Source organism: Neovison vison, chromosome 9 (assembly GCF_020171115.1).
Source record: "Neovison vison isolate M4711 chromosome 9, ASM_NN_V1, whole genome shotgun sequence".
NCBI lineage: Eukaryota > Metazoa > Chordata > Mammalia > Carnivora > Mustelidae > Neogale > Neogale vison.
This window is the reverse complement of record NC_058099.1, coordinates 35,252,530-35,276,386: the sequence shown is the minus strand read 5'-3', so window position 1 is coordinate 35,276,386 and position 23,857 is coordinate 35,252,530. Positions and strand designations below refer to the sequence as shown.

Genomic DNA, 23,857 nt, shown 5'->3' with positions numbered 1-23,857 from the left:
GTCTCTGGGCTACTGCATTTTCTCCTTGGTGGGAACCAGAGGAAGAGACTAAACATGAAACCTCTTGTTCCTCGATGTGCAATTTCTGACATCACTCTGCTTCGTCTCACTCAGCCCTTCTACACAACACTTTCCATTTAAGGTATCATCATTTTGGTTAATGTTGTGAAGTTCTCTATTTACTGTGGTATTTCTTTCATTATTAGGAATTTAACAAGTCTTCTTAACCTTTTTTTTTTTTTTTTTTAAGAGAGGGAAGGGGAGGGGCAGAGGGAGAGGGAGAAAGAATCTTAAGCAGACTCCATGCCCAGCACAGAGCCAGACACAGGGCCCGATCTCATGACCCTGAGATCATGAACACAGCTGAAATCAAGAGTCAAACACTTAACTAATAGGGCCTGCCAGGTGCCCCAAGTCTTTTTAACAATATGCTAATATTTTTACTAGGACTGTTATTTGTGTTCTGAAGACGACCTTGTACGCTCTAAGTGGCCTACCAAACCCTGTTCTTCCTAGAAGCAGAGTAATACCATCCGAAGTTGCAGGTGGAGAAGTAGTTACAGGTTTTGCACAAAACATACAGCCATGGGTGGGTGGCTTTGACTCACTGTCTTTTCTTTTCCACCAGCTTTACCAAAAAAATCGTTTTTGCTGTTTTGTCATCCTTCTTTTTATAAAGAAGCTGCTGAAGTGGTTCCAAATAGAACCTTAAGCCCCACAAGTATAGTCTTGCCACATTTTGCTTTGTAAGGGTTATGTTCTATTCATTACAAGTTTTTCAGAAGTACAGTTTTTTCAGAATCCATCTAGAGCAAACAGAATAATCAGAATGCAAGAGTGTTGACTTAAAGCATACAAAAAGGAGGGGCACCTGGGTGGCTCAGTTGGTTAAGTGTCTGCCTTTGGCTCAGGTCTTGATGCCATGGTCCTGGGATCCAGCCCCACATCAGGCTCCCTGCTCAGCTGGAGCCTGCTTTTCTCTCTCCCTCTGGCCCTCCACCCAGCTCATCCTCTCTCCTTCTCTCATATAAATAAAAATCTTTTTTTTTTTTTTAAACAGAAGAAGAAGCAGCAGCATACAAAAAGGAGAGACTGAAGTGACAGAATTTGTTCCGTTGGCATTATCTAGACAGGCTCCTTGATAACTAATATCTGTGCAAGGGTAAGAAATATACAGATTGGATTAACGCATTATAGGAAAACCCTATTCCTTACTTGTTCTAATGTGATCTAAATTAAAAATATACACAATCACAAGGTACCAGGGTGGCTCAGTCTATTGAGCTCTTGTCACAAGGTCTCAGGGTCACAATCTCATGGGTTGTGGGATCAAGCCCCATGTGGGCTCCGCACCCAGCAGGGAGTCTGCCTGAAGATTCTTTCCCTCTGTCCCTCCCCACACTTGCTAAAACACACACACACACACACACACACACACACACACACACACACACAATCACTAAATCAATTTTTTGTGGAGCACAACACAGGGTTTGAACTCGTGACCCTGAGATCAAGACCGGAGCTGAGATCAAGGGTCAGTGGCTAACCGACTGAGCTACCGAGGTGCCCCACTAAATCAATTTTCTATTGATTAATTTCATTAAATTATAGATCTACCTCTTTAAAAAAGAGTCGCAAATGTTGAAGAATGATCTTGATTTGCCCTCTAGATAGTACTCTTGCTGTAAATTAAGCAATGATGTTGTTTATCAAACAATTTTCTTTCCTCTTATTCAAAAAAGGTAATTTCCAGGAAGTTAGATCATTGATCAGTGAAGATTTCAGAACTTAAGGCTATTTACAGAAATAATACTAATGGTACAACTATGATTTTTGCTTTCTTTATAATCACCAGAGCCCCTTATATTAGTAAGTAATTATAGCTTACTGGCTTCAATATTATCTAAATATTCCAACAATCTCATATGAGAGAAGATAAAATTAAAAATAGTTTTATCAGGGGTGCCTGGGTAGCACAGTTCAGCATCTGACTCTTGGTTTCAGTTCAGGTTGTGCTCTCAGGGTCATGGGATCAGGCCCCAAGTCAGGCTCCATGCTCAGCATGGTGTCTGCTTGGGATTCTCTCTCCTTCTCCCTCTCACCCCTCTCCCCACACTCTGTCAAATAAATCTTTTTAAAAAAGTATTTTCATTTCCCAAAAAACAAAATACAGGAAAACAAAAACCAAAACATCCATAACTCTACTAACCAGAATTCAACATTATAAATGATTTGGGATACATACTTCTTCATCTTTCCACTATATTACAATTTTATTAAAATAGCATCATTTATACATATAATTCTGTAGCTTGCTTTTCCCCCCTTGTTGTTATATCAGGATCTCTCCTTGTAACTATTTACCCATAGCATATTTAATGGATTAAAAGCATACCATTCTATAAACTACAGCAAAGATTTTTTAAAAATTCAATCCAGTAAGACTATTCCACAGAAAAGGTGAGTCTCAGAGAGTTGAAGTCATACCATAGGGTGAGAGCTATGAACTAAAACTTTAATCTTCTGAATTCTAATGGAATATTCTACATTCAGTAGTTTCTAAAAAAAAAAAAAAAAAAAAAAAACAAAACAACAAAAAACTGAAATATCCAAACAGACAAAAACCACCATTAGACTGAATAAAGTTTGATACGTACCTAACCACATCCGAATAATGCTCATGTAGTCTTTGTTCTTGGCAGAGAGAAGCTTGTCATAGGAGGGGCAGCCCGCCAGAAGGATGCGGTCATGGTCCTCACACATGGATATCAGGTGTTGCTCTGCACTCCGGGTGCAGCATACATGATAATGAGCCAGTTTGGTTATGGCATGTCTGATAGAATCATCAATGGTCCCACTGACTTCCCCACCTTCAATGTGAAGGATTCGGATATTCATCAAGGCGGCAGATGTAGCCAGAGCCAGGGCGTCAAACCTGTCTCCGTGAACAATCATGATATCAGGCTTCAAGCGATTAAGGACATCTGGTAGCTTCACTAGGGCCAAGCCCACTGATTCTACCATGGCTGCCTCATCTTCCCCTCTAACAATTGTGTGCAGCCTGGTGTTAATGTCGAAGTCATCTTGTTCAATCATGCGGTATGTGTTCCTAAAGCAGAAAAGAAATAAAGATATGAGAGCATGTTCTTCAACACAGGGCCATAAAAACATATGAAAAAAGCAGTAACATCAACCCTGAAGGGAGAAAAATTTTATAAAATTTACTTGTTAAAAAAGACAAACTGAAGTATACACAAAAACTAAAACGCAGATCATAAGTGCATAGATTGCTTATGTTAAGTGAATACCCCTGAGGCCACCACCCAGATCAAGACAGCACATCCAGACCCACAAAGTCTCACTACTGCCCTGGTCAGTACCTGAATAGAGAAGCACCTGAAGGAGAATTTTTTTATTAAAACAGAGACCAGAGTTTTTGGTGGTTAACTTCTTTTCTTTCTCCCTATGTAAATTTTTTAAAAAGAAATATGCTACCTAATTTAAAAAAAAAAAAAGTTACTTATAAAACCAAAATGCACTTTTTTTAAAAAAATAGGGAAATCAGAATACTTGACATGTCACTATACTATAAATTTCTGAATGATGAAAATTATCTTCTGAATTTGTACTGTACCACTAATGCAGCATAATTTGGAATGGGATGTAAATGTAGGTTTTACAGCATTAAATTGATTATGAAGGGGTGCCTGAGTGGCTCAGTCAGTTAAGTGGCCAACTCTTGGTTGGTTTCAGCTCAGGTCAAGATCCTTACAGTCCCAAGTTTGGCTCCGCATTCAGCAGGGAGTCTGTTCCTTCTCTCTCTTGCCCCTCCCCCTATACTCTCTCTCAAATAAATTCTTTCAATTAAAAAATCTTAAAAGTTGGCTAAAAAATGCAATTTCAATTCTCTTTAATGCTTCAATAACAGCTGCAATTCTCAGTGCCTCAAAATTTTATATTATGACTAGATTTTAAAAGATTTGGCTTTTTTCCCTAAATATAGATATATTTAGAATATATAATGTAATTCTATATAGTTGTTATAAATATATTTTTAATTGGAAAATACATAAAATTATCATCCCTAAACCTGTCACTCAGCAATACCAATGTAAATCATTTTGATTTTTTCCTAGCCCCTTTATGTATATTTTATAATCTATTTTATTACCTATTTAATCCATTTTATAATCTGTTTAATCCATTTCATATAATATTTTCCCAGATCATGAAAGATTCTTTACATCATATGGACGGTCTAGTAGTCATTTTATAGATTCCTTGGCATTTTCCTATAAAACTATCATACTGTCTCTAAACAAAAACAGTCTATGTTTTCTTGTCTATTTCTCACTTTATTACACTGGCTGTTATAGTCCAGCACAAGCTGAAGAGAGGTGGTAAAAACAAAAATCTTTACCTTGCTCTCTCTCAGGGGGAAGCTTACTTTTATGCTAGCTGTAGGTTTTCCCACCGATGCCCTTTATCGGACTGGGGAATTTTCCCTTCTATTCAAAGTCTGCTTAGAGTTTTTTTTAATAACTGGGTTAATTTTGTCAATTTTTTTTGGTATATGTTACATCAATCTTGATTTCCCGAGATCAACCTATTTGGTCACAATGTATTACCTGTTTTTTAAATTGCTGGATGTGATTTAATATATATATTTTAAATTTTATGTCTATCCTCATAAGAGATACTAGTCTGAATTTTTTTCTTACAATGTCTTTGTCAGGTTTTATTATCAAGATTTTTTTTTTTTTTTTAAGATTTTGAGGGCAAGAGCAAGCACAAGCTGGGGGAAGGGCGGAGGGAAAAGCAGACTCCTTGCTAAAGAGGGAGCCCAACCTGGGGTTGGATCCCAGGACCCTGGGACCATGACCTCAGCCAAAGGCAAATGCTTACCAACTGAGCCAACCAGGCCTCCCAAGATTATACTGACTTTATAAAACAATCTGGGAAAATTCCCTGCTTGTCTATTTTCCAAAAGAGTCTATGTAAGATTGGTGTTATTTCCAAACAGAGGGGAAAAAAAAAAGAGACAAACCAAGAAGCAGACTTTTTTTTTTTTAAGATTTATTTGAGAGAGAAGAGAGAGAATTGGTGGGGAGGGGGGATAGCAGGAGAGGAAGAGAGAAACTCAAACTAACTAAACTTTTTTTTTTTTTACTAAACTTTTTTAAGATTTTATTTATTTATTTGATAGAGAGTGTGCCTGTACAAGCATGGGGAGCAGCAGGCAGAGACAGAGAGAGAGAAGCAGGCTCCACTGAGCAGAAAGCCCGAGGTGGAGCTCGAACTCAGGATCCTGGAATCATGACCTGAGCCAAAGAACAATCTCAGAAGCTTAACCAACTGAGCCACTCAGGTGCCTCTCTAAACTTTTTTTTTTTTTTTTAAGATTTTATTTATTTATTTGACAGAGATCACAAGCAGGCTGAGAGGCAGGCAGGGGTGGAGGGGAAGCAGGCTCCCTGCTGAGCAGAGAGCCAGATGTGGAGCTTAATCCCAGGACCCCGAGATCATATCCCAAGCCGAAGGTAGAGGCTTAAACCACTGAGCCACCCAGGCACCCCTCTAAACATCTTTTTTTTTTTTTTTAAAGATTTATTTATTTGACAGACAGAGATCACAAGTAGGCAGAGAGGCAGGCAGAGAGAGAGGAGGAAGCAGGCTCCCTGCTGAGCAGAGAGCCTGATGCAGGACTCAATCCCAGGACCCCGGGATCATGACCTGAGCTGAAAGCAGAGGCTTTAACCCACTGAGCCACCCAGGTGCCCCTCTAAACATCTTTTTAACATAAGTATTTAAAGGCAAAAATTTCCTCCAAGCATTCCTTCATCTATACCCACAAATTCTGATGTGCTGTAATATTTATTATTCAGTTCAAAAGATTTTTCTAATTTCTCTTAGAATTTGTTTGATCCATGGGCTTAGACCTCAAGAGTAAAACAACTTTTTTTTTAAGAGAGTGAGCACACTCATGCCTGTGCTGTGGGTGGGGGAAAGGGGGCGGGGGTGCTGCTGTGCAGAGGGAGAGGGAGGATCTCAAGCAGACTCCATGCCCACCACAGAGCCTGACATGGGGCTCAATTTCATGACCCTGAGATCATGACCTAAACCAAAATTAAGAGTCAGGTGCTTAAATGACCCACCCTGGTGCCCCTATAAAAATTTAAAAAAAATTTTTTTTAAATAATCTTACTTAAAAACGAACTAAAGACCTTAACAGACACCTTACCAAACATAATGTAAAACTGGCACATAAGCATACAAAAATGCTCCACATCTTATATCATGATGGAAATGCAAATTAAAATAGATACTGCTACACATCTTTCAGAATGGCCAAAAGCAGAACACTGGTATCACCAAATGCTCACAACGACAGTGGAGCAACAGGTACACTCACTCAGTGATGGTATGAATACAAAATGATACAGCCACTTTGGAAGACAGCTCAGTGGTTTCTTTCAAAACTAAGTATATTCTTATCATACAAACCAGCAATCAGGCTCTTACTATCCCCCAAAGGAGCTAAAAACTTAGGTTCACACTAACTCCTGAAAACTGGGTATTTGCAGCGGCTTTATTCATAAATGCCTAAACCTGGAAGTTACGAAGATGCCCTGAGTAGATGAATGAATAAATAAACTATGGTACATTCAGAAAATGGAATATTATTCAGCACTAAAAAGAAAGGACCATCAAGCCATGGACATACATGGACACATGGAGACTTAAAGGCATGTTACTAAGTGCAAGAAACCAGTATGAAGTGGTTACATACTCTATGGTTCCAACTACATGACACTCTGGAAAAGGCAAATCTATGGAGATAGTAAAATCTATGGAGATGGTTATAGAACACATTTTTAGGGCACGGGAACAATTCTGATACTATAATGGTAGATTCGAGTCATTATACATTTGTCGAAACATACAGAATTTCCACCTGGGTGGGCACCTAGGTGGCTCAGTCGGTTAAGCATCTGGCTCTTGATTTTGGCTCAGGTGCATGATCTTGGGGTTGTGAGGTCGGGCCTGCTTAGGACTCCCTCTCCCCCTCCCCATACTTGCGTGCACATGCATGCTCGTGCTCTCAAAATGTAATGTAAACAAATGTACCCCAGGAGGTGGAGGGCTGACACTGATAATGGGGGATGCTAGGCATGTGTAGAGGCAGAGAGGCATACAGGGTAATCCCAGCACTGCATGCTCAATTTTGCTGTAGACCTACAACTGTAGACTCTAAAATGTTTTAATATTTTGTATCACTGACTCATATGAAATAAATGAACAAGTGAATTTCTAACCTGTTTGTTGTTACATATTTGATTTCCCTTTTCACCCGGATCTTAAAGAGTATAAAAATGCTGTGTGTTTTTTTTTTTTTAAATATCAATTTAGTTGAAATAGAGGGCAACTTATTTTTTTGTTTTAATGTCTTTGAAATACAGATAATATATTCATGTGGTTTAAAATTTAAGGTACGGGGGCACCTGGGTGGCTCAGTGGGTTAAGCCTCTGCCTTCGGCTCAGGTCATGATCTCAGGGTCCTGGGATCGAGTCCCACATCAGGCTCTCTGCTTGGCGGGGAGCCTGCTTCCTCCTCTCTCTCTCTCTCTCTCCTTGCCTTTCTGCCTACTTGTGATCTCTCGCTGTCAAATAAATAAAAATCTTTAAAATAAAATAAAGTAAAATAAAATTTAAGATACGAAACGTTTTCCAGTGAAAAAGCTACCTTCTCACTTTTGTTTCCCAGTCATCCAGTTCCTCTCCCAGAAGCAACCAACTTCCGTTAGAATGTACTTTACATGACTTTTCCATTAAGTACCAGTCAAGTGTCCTATGTAACAATCTCATAAGACAAATACTGCCTTTTCACCCTTACTTACTGTGGGAGATGGGGAAACCTATCCCAATTTCCTTGAAATCCTCTGTCCTACTAACCTTCCCATCAAACTTTTCTCAAAGAAGTAAAAGAACCCACTTAGACTTCATTTCAGGATCTAGCTAAAATTCTTCTTCTACTTTGTCCTATGTAAGAAAACCCACTGGATTTTCTTAGATAGCCAAAATTCATTTCACATTTTTTTAAAAGATTTTATTTATTTATTTGACAGAGAGATCACAAGTAGGCAGAGAGGCAGGCAGAGAGAAAGGGGGAAGCAGGCTCCCTGCTGAGCAGAGAGCCTGATGTGGGGCTCGATCCCAGAACCCCGGGATCATGACCTGAGCCGAAGGCAGAGGCTTTAGACCACTAAGCCACCCAGGCACCCCTCATTTCACATTTTTAAAACCTTTGAATTTTTGAGCAATGTATCAGTTTCTTCTCTACTCTTTGTAAGTATTTTCTTAGAGAAAATCGGTTTTTAGAAGCAGGTTTTTGTTTACTTTTGTCGTTCTTGTTGCCTTGCTTTTAAAGAATACTCTGAAAAGGCAATTTTACTTTAACACGAGCTTCTTTCATATATAACATGGTCGTTACTAACCATCTTGGGAAGCTGCATTAATGTTTTTATACCACAAGAGTGCACTAAATGCCACTTTATTACCAAAAACAAAACGAATGTTCACCTTTGGTTTAGACATTCTGTTCCCTCTAAGATTTCCCAACTCTCATTTTTCAAATTTAGACTGTGATAACAAACCTAATGATAAACACCAGAATAAATACCAATGACAACATTCTAATTTATCTTGTAAATTAACTTTTTAAATCTTGTTTCCTACCTACTACTTGATGCACTATTGATCTATACATGAATTTTAAGAAAGCAGTACCATTAGAACTCACAAAACATATTACAGGAAGTTACATGATTAGAGTCACACACCATATAAGTGGCATTTCTCCTGAATGTAACAGGTAATGATAAAAATATTTATAGCTATCATTTATCGAGCACCTATTAAGCAGCTACTCTGTGTGATGGACAATTTGTATCACTATCTCCATTCTTCACAGCAACCTACAACATAGGCTTTCACTCCATTTTATAACTGAGGAACCTGAAGATGCAACTTCTCCAAGGCCATATAAAAACTAAGAGGGAGAACTGGGATTTGAAGGTAGGTCCACTTGGCTACAAGATCCAAGCTCTCTCTAGTACACCAGGTTGCAATGAAGGGTATCATAAGAAAATGCTTTCATCTTACCCGTAGTCATCGATCAGGTGAGAGCCAAGTACCACCACATCAAGTTCAAAGAACTCAGGTTCCATTTTAATGCCAAACATGATTGGGGCAAGTTTAGAATAATCAGCACGGTTGCAAGTGGCAACACAAACCCGAAGTTTTCGGTTATTCCCATTCTTCTCCATGACTTGTTTCTTTTGTTTTGAGACGTTCTTAAAATAGAGTTCCTAGAGTTGCAAAAATAAAAATTATTTATCATCAGAATGATAGGTCCTAGATAAAAACACAGAATTTTCTAGTTCTAAGCCTTTTAACCACGATTTAATACAGTGCTTCTTAACCTTTTTTTCCACCCCTGCTCCTGTGTGACACACCCACTGGTATATCCAGAGCTAGAAAATGCCTGCTGACTAATTCCACCCCTTTCTCTCACACTCAAGAAAACACACTGGAATACAATTATGAAACAGTAACATAAATCCGCTCCCTTTTAAAAAGCAAACTGGGATGAGTCCCACATCGGGCTCCTTGCTCGGCAGGGAGCCTGCTTCTCCCTCTGCCTCTGCCTGCCTCTCTGCCTGTGCTCGCTCTCTCTCCCTCTCTCTCTGACAAATAAATAAATAAAATTAAAAAAAAAAAGCAAACGTCAGTTCTTTATTAGTTAGAAATTACTTACCACACCTCACAACTGATCCCAACAAACCAGACTACTGAGAATAACTGATCTAGTTTAACTCCCTCTCTTTACAGAAAGGGAAACACACGTCTTGAGAGAGGAAATTACTTCCCCAAGATTCAAGATAACATCTTATAAGGGATAAGATCTATTTACCCTCACACTAAACACCCACTATATACAAAGTCCTGTGATTGGTGTCGAGGAAGAGAAAGGTGGAATAAAAAAGCCTACCTCCAAGGCCTCATTAGCCCCTATAGCCAGTGCCTATAAACCTCTGACAATTCCAAATGCCTACCAGGTATCTCCTGACCCATACACACCTTAAAGTCAATCACCCAAACCGAACTCATTTTTTTCCCTCATTTCCTTTCCTCCTTGCTTGTTCTCTAACTCAGTTATGAACTTCCATTCACCCAAATGCCTTGACCCTGGACATCCTTGTCTTCTCTGTCCCTTACTCTGTACCTACTAAGCCCTGTCAGTTCCACCTCCTTAATCTCTCTCTCTTTTTTTTTTTTTTTTAAAGTAGGCTCCATGCCCAGCGTGGAGATCAATGCTGAACTCACAACCCTGAGATCAAGACCGGAGTTGAGATCAAATCAGACGCTTAACCAGCTGAGCCACCCAGGCACCCCTCCACCTCCTAAATATCTTTCAAAACTAGCTCCTCCTCTTCATCCCCACCAGGACATCCCCCAGTCCATCCTCTCATTTTAGGTCTGAACCATTGTTAACAGCTGCCAAAGTAGTCCGCCTATCTCTAGCCTTGCCCTGCCTCCCACAGACTTTCAGAGTGATCTTTCCAAAGTTCAGAAATTTGATTATCATGCTCAACAGAATATACAACCTATGAATAAAGTCCAAATTACTGATCTGGACCTACCCCATCTTTCCAACCACTTCGCCCTGACCTACAATTACCCTTACTCTGTGCCAAAGCCACACTAAAATACCTATAATTCTACCAGTGAGTCTCCAAATCTCTGTATAGAGTATTGTAGATATATGTATCCTTAGGTTAAATTTCCTTTCCCTCTGGCCTGGGCTTCTCCTCATCCTTCAAAACTCGGTCTAAGTGTTGCCTCTTCTTGAAAACCTCTACATAAACTTCAGTTCCTCTTCACTTCACCCCTTTTAGCTGCTACCTTCCTCTGAGCACTATGGCCCTTCCAAATACATATAAACTTTTGCTTGACTCCTCTCCCCACATCCACCCACTCTCCTCCCGCCATCTATAGCCTCCATTCAAAGTAAAAATCATGGGTAAGGGATAAGAGATGTTTTAAACTTCTCTGTATCAATGTAAAATTCCACCTCATGGAGTCAATGCTTTTGCTTCAGGAAGCATGTCAATATTTAGACTTTGCCATTAGGCATACAAAGAAGCTTGAATAAAGATGCCAGGAGTAGGGGAGTTACCCTTTAAATCAGGGTAAACTCTAAACCCTACTGGAAATCTCATCAGCTGCCATCTTATCTCTATTAGGCTCAAACTTCTGTGAGAACACAAACTGCTCCATCATTAGGCCCATTCTGAACTCAACAGTCTCTGGTCAAAGCTAATTCCACCCAACAGAAAGCATTTATGATATAATGAAACAGACATTCTGTCAAGAGAGCTGTATTCACTAGTTCTAAGCACTACCTAATCATTAAAGACAAAAATGTTTCTCCAAAAATGGCTGTCTTAAATGTTGTTGTACATAATCCTTCCTTCAATGATCATTAAATTTGAGCTGAATAAAATGTTGGTGATACTCAACTTGCTGGGTGAGGCAAAGCAAATCTTTCATGGTTGGTCAATTTGTTTTTATTTTAAAAGAATGTAAACATCACCTCACAATACTAAAATGCTTAGTATTTACCAAATAATTCAAAAGTTATTTTACTAAAACCGAGAGTAAAGTAGCCAAATAAACAAACTATGAAAAAGGCAAAAATGTTACTAAGGCCAAAGCTTTTTTCAGGAAAGAAGTTAAATCTTTAAAATATGGCAAAATGCCTCTTTAAAGGGAGAAGTTTGGGGTTTTCTAAAATAACTTTAACTTACTTCTTAGGTAGTACATTCACATGGTTTAAAACTGAGAAATAACAAGAGGCGATATAGCAGAGTCTTCTCATCTGTGCTCTACAGCCATGCAGTTTTTCTCCCTGGAAGCTAGAAGTTACTAGTTCTTGTCTATACTTTCATAGGTAAACCATGCATATATAAATAAAGATGTATTTGCTTATAAATACATACAACATATATTACACAACTGATAACATTCTATAAACTGATGTTGTATCCCCTGCTTTTAAAAATGCTTTTAATTATGCTTCTGAATTGAAGGGTAAAATGGGAAAGTTTAAAGGCACTGAAAATATCAAAACGAAAATGCAAAGTTTTGAAAATTGCTGGCCATCATCCCTTTAAATATATGAAGGGTTATGAGAGCCCCCAAAGTAAAAACAATCAATGTCACAAACATTTAGTATCTACTCTGTGCGGAGCACCATAAAGAAAGCTGAGACACACAAAGAACTGAAAAAGACCCTGTCTCATATTTAGAAACCTTAAAATTAGTACCTGAAACCAGCCGACATAATAGATGTTAACTAGTTCACTTTTCCAAATAGAAGCCCCAGAAACAGAATTAATAAATTTTTTTCTCAGCCCTGTATACATTATTTGCTCTGGATCAGGGATCATACCCAAAGATACATTTTTATACTGAGAACTATGACCAGAGTCCCCATGACCAGGATAGAATGAATAAATGGCAAAACAATGAGTAAGTGACAAAATGGACTTAAACTGTAATAGGACAATTTAAGTTACATAAAGTACAATGTAAAGCAAAACTCAGTTCTTTACATGGTGAAATACGAGACAGCAATTAAAATGGATGGACTATGTCTACATTTGTCTATATTAATAAATCTCAGAAACGGAGCATTAGAGGAAAACAGCAAATTATAAAAAGTTAGATACAAATAGCGTACCAAGTTTTTCAAAACGTGTAAAACATTACTGTATGCTATTTACTGATCTACAGCAAAGTTCCACACCAACTCAGGGAAGTAGTTACCTCTGGAGAGGGAGGGAAGGAAAAGAAAAATGGGGTTTCGGGCTTTAGCTAACATTTTTTTTTTTAAACCATACCATAAGCAGAGATGTGAAACAAACACGGTAACATATTAATATGTGTTAAATCTCAGTGACTGGAAGAAGGTGTCATACTGTCTTCTGTCCTTTTAAGCACATTCGAAATTTCCATTCTTAAAAACAAGAACTCTTTTAAATGGATAGTGTGAAGTAGGTGTGTTGTCCATAGCCACTCACCACACCCCACACACACCCGAGCCTAAAGCTCAGAAAGTTAGGAGGGACTGGATTTGCCCCCCCATTTCACCTATGAATTCCAAAATTGTAACTAAAATACAAATAAATGCGAGAGAAGTATGCTTTCATCTTGAATTCACTGACAATCTCTGAGAAACCCAATTCTGAAAGACCACTTCCTGCATTCTCTCAAGACTGACCATTTTAAATAGACGAAAGGTGATCAGCACTTTCCAGAAAAATATTCCACTCAACTGTGGAAAAAGACAAACATCTGGCTCAGTCACTGGGCAGAGGAAACAGTAACAACAAACATTTGAGAAGTACTTCTGAGGTGCTAAGCACTGTATTAAGAACTTTGTAAGCATTAACCATTTCATCCTGACAGTCCTCTCACTAGCCCCATTTTACAGAGGGGGACCCTGAAGTATTGCCAAAATAATTTACTTGCCCCAAATCACGGTTAATAATTGCCAGAACCACAAATCAAACCCAGCCTACAGGATACCGCCACATCCAGTGTTTGCCTAGTATCTGATCATTAACATCTTTGGAACTTCTTTGGGCCAGGTCCTGCCAGGCCCCATGGCGATGAAAAGCACATGATATATCCCTCGTCCCTCGGTGCAGCAGGGATGAGACTCAGGACCAAGAAGGAAGGGGCTATCTAAAAGCGGCCTGGAATTCAGAAACCTATTCCTGAGCTGTACTTTGCTCTGGCTTCTTCCAGAGCCTCTACAGCTGGGTTCAACAGTAAACTTAGACCGCTAAATTGCACTCCTCCTTTCGGAGAAGCCAATACTTTCGCGTTCTCTAACAATTTAACGGGTGTGCTCCGATTGGGGAGGAAAAATAAACACCTATCAAACTCCTGAGGAAGCCCAGACTCAGAACGTAGTCAGGGTTCGGCGCAGATCTTCAATACCATGTTTAGTTCAACCCTTTAAACCCCAAGGCCACTGGTCTGTCAAGGAGCTCTCCGCCCTCTCCTGCACACCTCCGTAACAGCACGCTCACTATCTCCCAGGACAGCCCGCTTTCTTACTGGACAGCACTGCTCGTGGGTGGGAGCCCTTCCCCGCTGCCCGCTACTCGCCAGCAGCCCGCCACGAACCTGTCTGCTCCCCGTGCCGGGAATACAGAGGGGCCCTGGCACGTAGGCCTGCGGAAGACAGGGCGACGCCCGGGTCTTGTGCGGGCCTGGGAACGCCGGGAGGTCCAAGGCGCGGGACTGCGGAGGCCACGAGACAGGGGCCGAGCAGGAGGCCGCGGGGCGCCCGGAGGATGCTCTCCCCGGCGCGTCCCCCGGGTCCCGGCCGACGCGAGGTTCTCACCAGACGCTGGCGCGCCGCTCCCTCCCAGGCCGCCGCCGCGTCTCGCGGGCTACAGCCGAACGCAGCAACTGAAGGCGGGCCCGCGCAGGTCAGTCCCGGCGGCTTCCGCAAGTCTGCCACGCGCGTAAGAGACTCGAGTCTCGACCCCAGCCCCGCACGCCCCTGCACGCCCCAGCACGCGTCCCCCCGGCACCGAATCGGCGAACGCGCCCTTACGTAACCTGAGAGCGACCCTCTGATTGGCTGCGCCCGGCAGAGCCCCACCCCCTCGCCAAACGGTTTTTGGAAGGGGTCGACAGAGAAGGGTGGAGTGTTTCCCGTTGTTGTGGCGGATTCGGCCAGGTTGTTGCCGCCCCGACGCGTAGTGCTCCGCGGCCCACGCACGCTGGAGAGCCCGGGTCTTCGCACGTGGAAGCTGTTTTGGCCTTGCACCCAAGGGAGAATTACACCTTCTCTTCCCTCAGGCATTTCATAGGCCCTGACCAAAACAATACTGTCGTGCCGCCGGTCCGCCCCAGAGCCATCTTTTGAGATAAAAGCCTCGCCACTGCTGGACAGTGTCTGCTAGAAGACTGATGGAGTGTTGATAATGAACCAAGCAAGGCACATACCAGCTGATTACAAGGCGCTCCGCCGGGGCCTCCTTTTAGGGAACCTTCTGCCAGTCGGGCCGGGGAAGTCCAGAGGGGAACTTGGCAGCGGCAGAAGAGGTGGCGGAAGAGGGCTCCCACGGCGCCCGATAAAGACCTTTTTTTTTTTTTTTTTTTAGATTATTTATTTATTTATTTGACAGAGATCACAAGTAGGCAGAGAGAGGGGGAAGCAGGCACCCCGCCGAGCAGAGAGCCCCACAGGGGACTCAATCCCAGGACCCCGAGATCACCACCCAAGCCGAAGGCAGCGGCCCAAGCCACTGAGCTACCCAGGCGCCCCTGATAAAGACCTTTTTTTTTTTTTTTTTTAAATATTTTATTTATTTATTTATTTGAGAGATAGACAGTGAGAGAGAGCATGAGCAAGGAGAAGGTCAGAGAGTGAAGCAGACTCCCCATGGAGCTGGGAGCCTGATGTGGGACTCGATCCCGGGACTCCGGGATCATGACCTGAGCCGAAGGCAGTCGTCCAACCAACTGAGCCACCCAGGCGTCCCTGATAAAGACCTTTTAATGATCTTTTCAAATTACCGAGTCACCAATGACAAACTTCGAATGAGTTGGTGTTAAAAAACATTACAACATATTTTACCACCATTAAATAATTGACCACAGGTGAAACTTAACTACTCATCCAGAGTTCTTGCTCGGAGGCAAATTTCAAACCCTAACTTTTGCATTTCATGTATTTCATTTAATAATGAAGCTGTAAGTTACAGAGTACTTAGGAACTAGTACTTAGTAACTATTTCTCCGGCAACTAGCCTGGAGCTACTAAAAGGTCATTTTCAGCCACAAAAGGACGACTTTAAGGGGATTTGTGTAAGGAAGTGCCAACAGATTTTATTAAATATCACTTTGGATAGTATGTGGAGAATGGATTGGCACTGAAAGAATGGTGGCAGTGAAAAAAAATAATCTGGAAGGATACATAAAAAACTGGTCCCACTGACAGGGACGGAAGGAGATGGACTTTTCCACCAAATACCTATTTATAATATCTTTTGTGTTTTGTAATATATGCACATATTGCATATTAAAGAGAACAAAAATGTTAAAAATGGTGACAGTGAAACTCAACTGGATGATATGAGATTGAATTTGGAAGCAGAATTGAAAATTATGGATTAGGTATGAGGGAATGAGAGAAAAGGATGGAAACAAGGATGACATCCAGGTGTCTGGTGTTAGTAATTGGGTGATTGGTGCTATTTATCAAGATGAGAGAAAAGCTGAGGGAGTGACCATGTTTGGTAAGTTAAAAGTAAAGTTTTATTTTGGGATATATTTGAGATGCCTATTAAGTGAACAATAAGATATATGAATCTGGACATAGATTCACCAGAGAGTGCGTTAGTTTTCTATTGCTGCTACAACAAATTATCTCTAACCTAGTGGTTAAAAACTAATGTATTATCTTGCAGTTCTCTCCAGAACTCAGGAGTCTGAAATGAGTTTTACCCAGCTAAAATCAAAGTAGCAATATAGATATCATCACAAGAAAAGAAAATTGAACTGTTTGGTGACAGATGTTAGCTAAACATAATGGTGATCACTTCACAATATATACATATATCAAATCATTTCGCTGTATACTTGAAAGTAATATATAACATCTCAAATATATGTCTTTTTTTTTTTTTTTAAGGTATCAGTGGGTCGGCCTTCCCTAGGGGGCAGTGGACAATCTACTTCCTTGCCTTTCCTTGGCTACGGGCTGCCCTCATTCCTTGGTTTGTGGCCCCTCTGACCTCTGTTTCCCTTGTCACATTTCCTCTTCCTCCTTGACTTAAAAAGACTCTTGTGAGTATAGTCCAGGATATTCTTGCCCTCTCAAAATCCTTAATCACACTGTCAAAGTCTCTTTTCTATATAAGGGGACATTCACAAGTTCTAGGGATTAAGACATGGCTCTTCGGGAGCTATTTTGCCTAACACAAGTGGTATCAAAACCCCCAGGAAATGTTCAAGATGGACACATTGCTTTTATTTATTTATTTATAATTTTTTAGGGATTTTATTTATTTGAGACAGAGAGGTACAGAGAGAGCATGAGCCATGGGAGAGGCAAAGGGAGAAGAAGAGGGAGAAGCAGGCTTCCTGCTGAGCCAGGAGCCTTATATGGTGCTCAATATATGGATTGATATGGGGCTCATGGGGCTCGATATGGAGCTCAATATGGGGCTCGATCCCATCATGACCTGAGGCGAAGGCAGACATTTAACCATCTGACCCAATCAGGCACCCCAAGATGGGCATAAGCTTACATAAACTTTTAAACTTACATGCCAGGGGCACCTGGCTGGCTCAGTCAATGGAGCATGTGACTCTTGATTTCGGGGTTGTGAGTTGGAGCCCCACACTGGGTGCAGAAATTACTTAGAAATAAAAATCTTTAGGGGCACCTTAGTGGCTCAGTCGGTTAAGCCTCTGCCTTTGGCTCAGGTCATGGTCTCAGCGTCCTGGGATGGAGCCCCACATTAGGCTCTCTGCTCATTGCTTCCCCCTTTCTCTCTGCCTGCCTCTCTGCCTACTTTTGATCTCCATCTGTCAAATAAAATCTTTTAAAGAAATAAAACATAAAATCAAAATCTTTAGGGCGCCTGGGTGGCTCAGTTGTTGCGTGTTTGCCTTCAGCTTGGGTCATGATCCCAATATCCTGGGATCAACCCCCTGAATTGGCCGGGGTGTCCCTGCTCAGTGGGGAGCCTGCTTCTCCCTCTTCCATTACCCGTGCTTGTATTCCCTCTCTCACTCTCTGTCAAATAAATAAAATATTTTTAAATAAATAAAATATTTTAAAAATAATAGTTACGGCGAATCTCGCGCGCACTGAAGATGGCGGCCGCATTGGGAAGATTGCTCCGGGCTTCGATTGCCCGACATATGAATGCTGTTCCTTGGGGCATCTCTGCCTCTGCAGCCCTCAGACCTGCTGCTTCCCGAAGAACGTGCCTGACGAATGTATTGTGGTCTAGTTCTGGTCAAGCAAAATTCGCTTTTAGCACCAGTTCCTCATACCACGCTCCTGCAGTCACTTAGCACGCACCCTATTTTAAGGGCACCGCCGTTGTCATTGGAGAGTTCAAAGACCTAACCCTCGATGACTTTAAGGGAAAATATTTGGTGCTTTTCTTCTATCCTTTGGACTTCACCTTTGTGTGTCCTACAGAAATTGTTGCTTTTAGCGACAAAGCCAATGAATTTCACGACGTGAACTGTGAAGTTGTTGCAGTTCCAGTGGATTCCCACTTTACCCATCTCGCCTGGGTCAACACACCAAGGAAGAATGGCGGCTTGGACCACATGAACATCGCACTCTTGTCAGATCTGAATAAACAGATTTCCCGAGACTATGGCGTGCTGTTGGAAGGCCCCGGAATTGCTCTGAGAGGCCTCTTCATCATTGACCCCAATGGCATCATCAGGCATTTGAGTGTCAATGATCTCCCCGTGGGCCGAAGTGTGGAAGAGACCCTCCGCCTGGTGAAGGCATTCCAGTTTGTGGAAACCCATGGAGAAGTCTGCCCAGCGAACTGGACCCCGGATTCTCCTACGATTAAGCCACATCCAACTGCTTCCAAAGAATACTTTGAGAAGGTGAATCAGTAGATCATCCCGTGTGAACCCACCTCTTCTCACGTCAGGAGAGAGCCACAGCTGGAACTCACTTTGAGCATTTCAAAGATGATTATTTATAGAAGACAAAACAATTATGCTTGTACTCATAAGTAATACTCGAAATGTTTTGTTTTTTAACATTGGCGGAGGCTTTTAAATGTCCTCACACACATAAAGCGTCCTTTATTGGTAACCTCCTGATGACTGACTAGTTTATAGGATGCTGGTTCATCTGTTCCTTTGATTGTGTCTTCAGTGGGAAGAGGAAACGTTCTTTGTTGGTCTTACTTGAACCTTTATGTACACCAGAATAGTACAACACACACCGAAGCTTCTGATCAAGGGTCCTGAAATTTCTTCTTGAGTTTCTTTGTACTAAACTGAATTTTCTTTTAAGGTGACAAAGATCATACATAGTTTTAAGGTGTTAACATCAATGGTCTAATTTAACTCTTCCAATGGATGTATGTGTACTTGAAACAAATGTGAATCATGTTTTTTTTAAAAAAACACTCTTGGGGGCGCCTGGGGAGCTCAGTGGGTTAAAGCCTCTGCCTTGGGCTCAGGTCATGATCCCACTGGTCCTGGGTGGGGATCAAGCTCCGCAGGGAGCCTGCTTCCCTCTGTCTCTGCCTGCCTCTCAGCCTACTTGTGATCGCTGTCAAATAAATAAATAAATAAATCTTTAAAAAAATAATAATAATAGTTACATGCCATATCACCAAATATCCAGAAAAGAACACTAATTTTTCTCTTAAAACTTAAGAAAATTTAATTTAAAAAAACAGTATTTATGTTCAGTTTTTTAAAAATCTGCATGCTTATTACATGGGTGTGTTTAATTTGTTAGAATTCAAATTGTACACTTGAGATATCTGTGCTTCTTTATGTATCTTGTAACTATTACATATTTTTTTTAAGATTTTATTTATTTTTGACAGAGATCACAAGTAGGCAGAGAGGCAGGCAGAGAGAGAGGAAGGGAAGCAGGCTCCCCGCCAAACAGAGAGCCCGAAGCGGGGCTCAATCCCAGGACCCCGGGATCATGACCCGAGCCAAAGGCAGAGGCTTTAACCCATTGAGCCACCCAATGGTGGCTATATATATATATATATATATAAAATATTACATATTTTATATGTAATAAAAATATTACATATTTTTAACATACTTAATGCTTAAGTTATGGCTAGGAAAACTGTAACTAGAAATACAAATACTTTGAATAAAGATAATACAGTTTTGAGGATTTTTGCACTTATTAAGCCACTCAGATTTTATGCTTGACCAATACTGAAAATTTTATATTTCCATATATAGTTCGAATAGTTCTGTGTTCATGGAATCACTTAACCTTGAAATGAAAGTGAAATTAATGAAATGAAATGACCCTCTTTTTTAGACTTTTTCTTTATGTTCTCTTGAGACGAAGTTGCAGCAAGGAACTGTAGGAGGCATTTCCTTTTGGCTTTCTCAGATCACGTTTCTATCCGTATCATTACATTTCCAGATCTCTGTTACTCTGCTATTTAACAGTTGTGAATTAACATATCAAAATCTTCTCACGTCATTGTTTATGTTTGGTTTGGTTTCCTTTGGCTTTAATCTGAGAGCTCTACAAGTTGCAAAAAAAGTACATATGGCTTTATGATATAATAAAATCAAATTTTCCATAATTACTCCATAAGCAGAATTACAATTTCAAACATTTATGGCATAATTGGGTTATCAGAGAATCCTAAGTCTTAAAAGATCATCTAACCCAACCTTCTCATCAAAGGAGGAGACCTCTCAAAACCATCCCTGACAGATGTTCATTTGACCACTTTAGGAACATTTCTTTTAATAGGGACTTTTTTGTTCTTTTATTTGGTGGTTTAGTTGTAAAGTACTCACCTCTCTATAAAGTCTACCCAAGTATTAGCACCCCATTAACCTAACTACTTATTCTCTCAGTACTTGGAACAACCTTAAGGTGTAGATTTTATCACTCCCATTTTATAGATAAGGAGGCTGAAGCACGAAAGGGAAAGTTGCCTAAGGTCGCAGAGTTGTTAAGCAGAAGAAGATCCCACGTGTTTAGACACTACCTGGTGTTTCCTCTTCCTACTAAACAGACCCTTTCTTACATAGAAAAGTATCTTCGGGTTGCACTTGCTCATCGCTCTTTGGGTATGCTGTTCCACTGGTTAAGAATTGACATAACTCTTCTGTTATCCAGCCCACATCTCTCTGAATCACTCACATAAACGTCTTTAAGAGACTTTTAAAGCTATCTCCTTTAAAATCAAGAATACAGGAGACACTGGGTGACTCAGTCAAGTTGAGCGAGGGACTCTTGATTTTCGCTGGGGTAATGATCTCAGGACCCCAGGATTGAGCCACACATGAGCCAACTCCCCCCCACCCCATGGGCTCCATGTAGGGGCTCCACGCTCTGTGGAGTCTCCTTATCCCCCCACTAAATAAAATCTTTTTTTTCTCTTTTTAAAAAAGATTTTATTTATTTATTTGAGAGAGAGAGAAAATGGGGGGAGAGGGAAGTGGGAGAAGCAGGCTCCCCACTGAGCAGGGAGCCCCACTTGAGGGAGTCCCCAGGTAGTTTTTTTTTATTGTGTTATATTAGTTACCATACAGAATATCATTAGTTTTTGGTATAGTGTTCCAAGATTCATTGTTTACATATAATACCCAATCCTCCATGCAATACATGCCCTCCTTAATACCCACTACCAGGCTCACCAATCCTCCCAAGCCCCTCCCCTCTAAATTAACTAAAATCTTAAAAAATAAATACAATAAAATCAAGGTATACGATGTCTAAGACAGTCTACTGATGTACTAATTTTATAAAGCCTTCAAAAAAAATGAGGTCAGTGTAGCCCTTTTTAAAAAAATAAACTTTTCACTGAAGTGTAACAAAGATACTTGCACATAATAAGTATGTGTTGATTTCTGAATTTTCACGAAGTGAAGATACCCGCATAACTACCACTAAAATAAAGAAAGAAAACATAGCCAGTGTCTTGGGCTGTCTATGCAAGGGCTGCCTATCCATGACCCATGGAAAGTCCTAGCACCAAGGCTGTGCTAGTAATAGACACAATGGTATTGATTAAGCACATTAAACTAGCTCTCTGAAGCATTTAGACCACGGAATACAGGGAGGATTGGCCAGTTGGGAATGAAGTGGAAAATGAGGCACAAAAACAGACACAACAGATATGCTACAGAAGGTAGAACATGTGGGCTCTAGGGAGAGAATTCAGTCCCTGACTTGCCTTGGATCCTGCACAACTTCAACCCATATGAATTCTTAAAAAAAAATCCTCTGTTTCTTAAGAGGCTCTGTTCCTCACAATCAGATGATACTAACACCAAAAGTGTAAACAGGAAGAAACTCTAACCCCATTATTTCAACTCCCAACTCCAACCAGTCAGTAGTGGCTTCTTGGAGAACTGTGTGGAAGATGACTCTGATGCTGAGTTCAAAGGAAAAAACACCTGGGCTATCAGCTGTGATGTTTTGCAGGGAGGAGGGGAGGAAGGCAGGGATGGTGCCATGTACTTGCCATTCCTGCCCTTAGCCAATTTCACGAAGAAATCCAGACATGGAAAAAATCGAGCAACTAACCACCATATTAAGCGGATATTTCTGTTCAATAAATATCCTTTTGTTAACTGTTCCTTTCGCCCCACTCTATATATCAAGCACAACACCTTTAATTGCCAGAACCTCTTGAGTACATAAAAATAAAACACATCTTACAAACCAGATATCACTGCATAAGCCAGATTGCTAATAGCCCAACCAAGACATCTAGGCACCTCCCCAGAACAGACAGAACCGCTCTTGTTGCACTGATGATGACAGATGAGAAAGCAATTCTTTCCCCTTTAGGGAAAGCACATAAGGATTAAGGTTACATTGACTGAAAATAATTCAGTAATATCCTGAACTTTGTGTGTCCACTTCAGGTTTGTGAGCATGAGATGGAAAGATATGCTTACAGTGCTTACAAAGGTAGTGATTAAGACATTCATAACAAGAAAAGAAGCCTCTTGAAATCAGGACCATTCACTCATTCTTCATATCCTCAATTACTAATCAGCTTACTATGTGAACCAGTCAGCTCTTTAGAGCACCTCTAGTGGTGAGCCCTCCCTATGCCAGCTCTCCCAATTAGAGAAGAAAAGTATAAATAAATACAACGACTATGTGTTTGTTTTTGTGAAATGTTGCCCTTCATTCAAATTTTTAAGTGTATTTTTCTTTATGAGCTATGAAACCATCATATTTCAAACCAGTAAGTAATTTTATTTCTTATCTGTCTGCTAGGAAAATGAGGGAAGCCAGAGAGAGCTCAGCCATCCCTGACTAACTGGAGTTCAGAAAGTTTAATTTGCACAGCTATTCTGGAAGAACTGCAAAAGTATTTAAAACTAGTTTATCTTTAACTTTGACTCTGTTATAACAAGTTAGATCAACAAAATTATGTTCTAAAAGTTATGTTCTAAAATAACTGCTCATGAAAGAGTTCTGTGAGAAGGATGTTCTTGTGGATTTGCAAGGACCTAGCTAAGATCGGTAGCACACAGTGCCAGCAACAAGCCCTGGGAGAAATTTCATGATTTCTCAGTATAGGCTGAGGAACCAGCCAAGGTACTAGCCCCAAATCCCTGGAGCTGAGGAAGAGCCCACACCTGGCAGTCAGCATGAAGCTGAAGCTGAAGATGGGGTCCCACATGGACATTCCTTCAGAGTACTGAAGTGGGCTTCATCATACCTGTGTGAATGCTTAAGACATCCAAATACATGGGGTGCCCCAGTGGCTCAGTCAGTTAAATGTGGAACTCTTGATTTTGGCTCAGGTCATGATCTCAGGGATCATGAGATTGGGCTCTTCACCGGGCCCTACCCCCACCCCTCAATTAAAAAAAAAAAAAAAAGACTTCCAAATACACATAATTAATGTCTACAAACCCTAAGCATGAACATAAGCCTCAACCTTTCTCATCTCATGACTTTCCCACCCCACCCTGGAATGAATCTAATCCAACCTGTCACATCATTTCTGCTTTTCTTCCCTACCCTGCTTCC

At 40.9% G+C, this 23,857-nt stretch overlaps 2 protein-coding genes across 8 annotated transcripts in view; one reads left to right on the top strand and one right to left on the bottom strand.

The window, feature by feature from the left end:
* GNE (glucosamine (UDP-N-acetyl)-2-epimerase/N-acetylmannosamine kinase) overlaps positions 1-23,857 on the bottom strand; it is a 59,357-nt gene that overhangs the window by 18,679 nt on the left and 16,821 nt on the right. For 2 of the 7 annotated variants that reach the window (XM_044265361.1, XM_044265355.1), the window contains exons 2-3: positions 9,166-9,371; positions 2,661-3,112 (exon numbers count right to left, since the gene is read on the bottom strand). In XM_044265361.1, coding sequence (XP_044121296.1) covers positions 2,661-3,112; positions 9,166-9,329 — 616 coding nt within the window. In that variant the 5' untranslated portion in view covers positions 9,330-9,371. Of the gene's footprint in view, positions 1-2,660; positions 3,113-9,165; positions 9,372-9,820; positions 9,844-14,193; positions 14,215-14,262; positions 14,453-14,482; positions 14,615-15,093; positions 15,130-23,857 lie in introns of those variants that run through there. The other 5 variants (XM_044265360.1, XM_044265359.1, XM_044265358.1 and 2 more) reach the window with 5 other exon arrangements.
* On the top strand, positions 17,966-18,895 carry LOC122917464 (thioredoxin-dependent peroxide reductase, mitochondrial-like). Its single transcript, XM_044265363.1, is given in 1 exon segment — positions 17,966-18,895. A coding segment is annotated over 1 exon segment (774 nt). The 5' UTR covers positions 17,966-17,973; the 3' UTR covers positions 18,748-18,895.